Source organism: Hemitrygon akajei, chromosome 9, assembly GCF_048418815.1.
Source record: "Hemitrygon akajei chromosome 9, sHemAka1.3, whole genome shotgun sequence".
NCBI lineage: Eukaryota > Metazoa > Chordata > Chondrichthyes > Myliobatiformes > Dasyatidae > Hemitrygon > Hemitrygon akajei.
Genome location: NC_133132.1, coordinates 128,553,105 through 128,559,104, shown reverse-complemented (window position 1 = coordinate 128,559,104; position 6,000 = coordinate 128,553,105). Strand labels below are relative to the sequence as shown.

General features: G+C 36.4%; 1 protein-coding gene across 2 annotated transcripts in view; it reads right to left on the bottom strand.

The window, feature by feature from the left end:
• Positions 1–329: 329 nt before the first annotated feature.
• The window catches only part of LOC140732819 (adhesion G-protein coupled receptor F1-like), a 102,708-nt gene continuing 97,037 nt past the window's right edge, over positions 330–6,000 (bottom strand). Inside the window, exons 17-18 of one of the 2 annotated variants that reach the window (XM_073055450.1) lie at positions 3,512–3,575; positions 330–1,458 (exon numbers count right to left, since the gene is read on the bottom strand). In XM_073055450.1, the coding sequence (XP_072911551.1) occupies positions 3,513–3,575 (63 nt within the window). In that variant the 3' untranslated portion in view covers positions 330–1,458; position 3,512. The remainder of the gene's footprint in view (positions 1,459–3,511; positions 3,576–6,000) is intronic. The other variant, XM_073055451.1, reaches the window with a different exon arrangement.

The following is a 6,000-nucleotide window of genomic DNA, read 5'->3' as shown; positions in this document are numbered from 1 at the left end:
CTGTGCAGTATGATCAGGAAAAGACAAATTTCTCCCCCAAGTATATTCTTTTGTTATTTTGTTTGCTTAAGATGTTAGATAATAGGCTGATTTCTGTAAAGGTATAACTACTACATGACTGAAAATATTCCTTCAGCTATAGTAAGGTGTGGTAGAAAAAAATGACAGCCTTTGGAAGAAATTACTGACATAGTTTTTCTTGCACCTGTTTTTTAAAATTAATATATTGCATTTAAATGGAACTTTCTGCTCAATGCATAATATTAATAAAAGAAATACATAGTAAGTTTATTATCTCACAAAGTTATTTGTTTATTTTAATCCTCTATGTCAAGAATGAAACATTACACTTTGCATTAAATTTTTAATGAAAGGTATTTTCTTTGAATATTAATAACAACCAAAACAACTCCACACGATTACATAAGGCATTTATATCAGTTACAGTAATCCTATTCCTATTCAATCTAAAAGTACACAAAAGTGTTATATGTTGTTACTTTACTAAAATAGGCAGAAAAATGTTCAAGCAGCCAATTTCCATTTTCAGCAAAACTCAGTGTAGGCTCACAAATGATTGCATTTTTTGTAGGCTTCAAAGGTGCACTTTGAGATCACAAATGGAAATCCTTATTGAGGTTTGGCTGAATTTGAGGATGAACTGCAATTTGAATGGATTTCTATTTTTTAACTCAGTTTTTCATCATTCGTGTATTGCTGATTTAAAATCCTTAACTCCATTTAAAGCCTAATGGGAAAAGCTACCAAGTTGTGTATTGTAAGAAAGCTATTGGTAATTTTTTTTGTAATTTTGAATTAGATGTGGGTACAACATTGCACATTTCAATAACTATTATCCTTTATCCTAGGATAAAAGATAATAACCATTATCCTTTACCAGAACCTTGTTCTCCTCTCTTTATCCTCTAAAAGGTAAAGAGGCAAATATCCAATCCTATTATCAGACAAATAAATATGAAGTAAATAATCAAAAGGTAATTCCTAACTCTAGAAAATGTTTATAGATTAATACAGCTTTAACTAATCAAAACTAGTGTTGAGTTTTGTTTCAATCTACATGATTAAGGAGTCATTACCAAATTCTCAGGTGCATTTTAGTGTGGGGAATAAATGTATCCCCAGACACCAATAATGTAATTAAAGTCATTTTATGCTTCTATTCTCAATGAGTTATAACAGTTAAATATAGAATATGATGAAAGATAAACAAAACAATTTCAATCTCATCTTGGAAACAGTATTTAAAGAAACCAAATTTAACTAATGCTTGACATTTTGTTTCATTCCTAGTTTTGAAATATATAGTTTACAAAAACCATATTAGAAGGCTGGTACATACAGAAGCTAAGAATTTTATTAAGAACTGTACTAAGATAATCATCAAAGATTTGAGTAAATGATTTGCTGTAGAATTTCTTGTTTTCCATTCTTCATTATCTGTTGGGGATGTAATTCATTTAAATTAATAACGGTAATGCACTATAAGATATAAAGTAATATATTAATACACCATTTAGCACATCTGCAAGGAGAGCACTGCTATAAATAAGCAGCACCCAGGCTATGCTCTCTTCTCAATGCTAGTATTGGGACGGAGGTACAGAAGCCTTAGGTCCCACATCATCAGAAGCATGAACAGTTATTGCCTTTCAACTATTAAGCACTTGAACTAGTGTAGATAATTACCCTCACCTCAACACTGAACTGATTCCACAAACTAGGGCACTTTCGAAGACTCTGCAACTCATGTTCTCAGTAATATTTACTTATTTACTATTATTTTCATTTGCTTTTTTATATTTGCACAGCTTGTCTGCTTTTGCACATTGGTTGTCAGTTCTTGTTTGTGTAGTTTTTCATTGATTCTATTGTATTTCTTGGCTCTACTGTGAGTGCCTGCAAGAAGATGAATCCCAGTGTGGTATATGGTGACGTACATGCAGTTTGATAATAAATTTACTTTGCACTTTGAATTCATAAGTCTTAGAGAAAATTATAACTCGCAAGAGATGATCTTAGAAATTGGATTAGAGAAAACTTATTTTCTTCCATATTTACTGATACATTTTGCATGACTATGATTCTTTGGGAATGTTGTGAAGTATATTTTCTTGGCTGAATGGCAGCTAAGTAGGAAAAGCTGCAATCAATTGCCTGCATTATTAACATTCTGTTCAACAAGGGACATTTCATGCCAGAAGTCTTGAATCAAACATGATTTAGAGGGACATTAATAGTGAGTAACCTTAATTATATACTGTTAGTAATACCCTGATATCATTAGGATGTTGATTATATAATTAATAAGGTATACGCTTTTTGCTCAGTGATCCTCAATGCAGCTGCCTACACCAGAAGGTGCAGACACTGCCCCGACTGAATTGTGATACTTTCTCCTACTTGTCCTACTTTCATAAGCTATTGAACATTTGATCATGATTCCCTATATCCCCACCAAATTTCACCCACCCCCTGCTTTCTATCCCTTCATCTCCCCAACCCTTCTTAATCTCCCCACCCCCGACTCTTTAACCTGCCTCAACCCTTCATCCTATTTTTTTGCACTTCCATGACAAACTCAAGTCACCACAGAGAATTCCCTGGAGCAACCTTGATCCTAACAGGTACCATTATGGTTACCTGAATTGTACACAAGACTGTAAAGTAACTGAGTGTGAGGAACACACCCTTGTGTTGCTTTGATTTCCAGCAGCTGCAGATTTTCTCTTGTTTGAGAGTGTGAGGAAGACTAATCAACCCTTCAGCCAATCAGAGATTCAATATTGTGGATTGCAATTGACCCTTAATTGCCATTTGAGCTTTCCAGCAGGTATTGTTTCTATTGCGATTGCTGCAGCCTTTTCCAAATGTTACATTCGTCAAGCAGTGAGCTTATGTTTAAATTAATTGTAAATTCTGGGTCAGTTTGAAATCTCCGCAATATATCAAATTCAGTTATCCTGTCTTTACCCCTTCGTAACTATTATTGTTTCAAAATGAATAACTTTATACATCCATTTGACTGACCTATTCAACTAACACACTCAAAATGCTGGAGGAACTCAGCAGGCCAGGCAGCATCTATGGAAAAGAGTGAACAGTTGACGTTTCAGGCTGAGACCCTTCATCAGGACCAATCTAATTTCTGTTTTCATGACTCCCATTATCTTGCAATATTGACTCTTGATCTTTTTTTTTGGGTTTTCTTGTGATAATGATTTTCTGTTCTGTAAATGTTTTAGCTCACATTATATCATGTCCTTTCTTTCCATGTTTTCTCCATTTAGTTCAGTGAACCTATTTCCTTCTGATCCAGCTAATTTGGCTGTCATTTTCATTCAATGTACTCAAACCTACATTTTTCATTAAAAGCCGAATTCACCCCAAATGGGTTTGCTGCTGTACATATGGTAGATTGACAAACTGAGAAACTACTCTGACAAATGACCTTCTCTTAATCAATGCACCTTTCCTCACCAATTTCACTTGCCTTACTTTGTGCTTGATTGAAAGGATTGCTTTGTTGTGACAACTTCGGATGTACTTCGCGAGACCTGAAAGAAAAAAAGAATCTTATTGTTTGTCCTAAAAAGTCATTTTTAAAAAGCAGATTACCAGGTCCTTTCTGTAGCTTTGTTTCTCCAGACCCTGTATATTATTAAGAACTCACTTTGTGATTTCATTATAGTGAAACATATAGTTTCTAATCCTCCTTCAGCAACAGAAAACATCAGACCATCTCTTGCATGACCATGGACATGTCTCTGAGCATTTTTTTTGCACAAATATCTTGTTCTGTACAGACTTTTTTGCACTTAACTGTCTTGTATAATTTATGCATAAAGGCTTCAAAGTTTCAAAGGTAGATTTAATGTCAGAGAAATGTATATAATATACATCCTGAAATACTTTTTATCTGCAACCATCCATGAAAACAGAAGAGTGCCCCCGAAGAATGAATGACAGTTAAATGTAAGAACCCCAAAGCTCCCGCCCAGCTCCCCTCCCTCCCGCACATAAGCAGCAGCGAGCAACGATCCCCCTCCACCTCACCAGCAAAAAAAGCATCGGCACCCACCACCGAGCAGTCAATTGCGCAGCAAAGCAACAGCAAAGACACAGACTTGCAGTCCCCCAAAGACTACTCGTTCACCTGGTATTCGACATAACAGTTTCTCTCTCTCTCTCTCTCTCTCTCCCCCCCCCCAATAAGAGAGAAAGAGATGTCTCCGTTTCACAGTATTTACAGTATGTTCTGTATTTTGTCTGAATCTATGTGTCTGTGATGCTGAAATATAATGGTACTGTTTTTCATTGTACTTGTACCTTACCTGTGCATATGATAATAAACACAACTTGACTTAAAACTTCAACATCGTTTCTAATCCATTTATAATGTTTATTTTCTGGACATGTCTTAGACACTATCTCCCTATTTTACATTCTAGTGTATTTTCCGTTCTTTTAAGAGCATACGTAAAAGCATTTCAAATAGGACCAGGGATAGCTAGTTTTCCACTCAAGCATGCAGTTCCAGTCATGTCTGATGTATTATTACTGTTATTAAAATAGTAAAAAAATTGTTGCATGCTGCTGTGCAGAAGGACTTGGGAGTGCTTGTGCATGAAAGGTTGGTTTGCAGGTGCAGCAAGGTATCAACAAGGCAAATGTTGGCTTTCATTGCTACAGGGATTGAATTTAAGAGCAAGGAGGTTATGCTGCAACTGTGCAGGGTACTGGTGAGGCCGCACCTGGAGTACTGTGTGCAGTTCTGGTCTCCTTATTTGAGGAAGGATATACTGGCTTTGGAGGCAGTGCAGAGGAGGTTGACCAGGTTGATTTCAGAGATGAGGGGGTTAGACTGTGAGGAAAGATTCAGTCGCCTGGGACTGTACTCGCTGGAATTCAGAAGAATGAAAAGAGATCTTATAGAAACAATAAAAATTATGAAAGGGCCAAGAATTCCTAGTCCTATTTCAAATAAGATAGAGGCAGGAAAGTTGTTTTCACTGGTCCGTGAGACTAGAATTAGGGGACATAGCCTCAAGATTAGGGGGAGTAGATCTAGGAAGGAGATGAGGAGAAACTGCTTTTCCCAGAGAGGTGAATCTGTGGAATTCTCTGTCCAATGAAGCAGTGGAGGCTACCTCAGTAAATATACTTAAGACAAGGTTGGATAGATTTTTTGCATAGTAGGGGAGTTAAGTATTATGGGAAAAAGGCAGGTAGGTGGAGATGAGTCCATGGCCAGATCAGCCATGATTTTATTGAATGGTGGAGCAGGCTCGATGGGCCGGATGGCCTACTCCTGCTCCTATTTCTTATGTTCTTATGTAACTTGGTTTCAGCATGAGATTACTGTGTTCTCTCTTTGTCCCTTGATCACCTTATAGATCAAACATTTGTCAAACTCTGCTTTGAATATGTTCAATGATTTGTGTTCCAGTATAAAAAGAATAGATTGCTGCCTCTCCACTCATTCACAAAGCCAGCTGATATAGCTAAAAAATCACTTTAAAAAAAGACTAGCAAAAGGTGGCAAAGGGAGGTAACTGTAGTAAACTTTTGAGAATATTAATGACTATAGCCTTGTGTACTCGTTTTCTAAGGTGTTTTTTTTCATGTTCCAGCCTGGGCAGCAGGCATTTTGAAGCTTTTCCTTGGGTCCTGCTTCAGGAGGGTACTGAATGTTTGCTTTCAAACTTAAATATAGGACTATGAACAGCATACATCTCACCAACAGAAAAAAAACAATTGCTCTGCCAGCAAAATAGATTTTAATTACTTCTCCTCTGGTGCGTTGAACAGCTGATATTGTTAGATTTTCTGGGATAAAATATTGGTAACTTCCTATACCAACATTTTATCCCAGAAAACCCAAGATGGCATCATGTTCAGCAGCAGGCAATTGCTTTAGTGAATTGGATAAGAGCATATGGGATAAAACTTATGCATTAGGTGTTTCAATGTATGCAGATA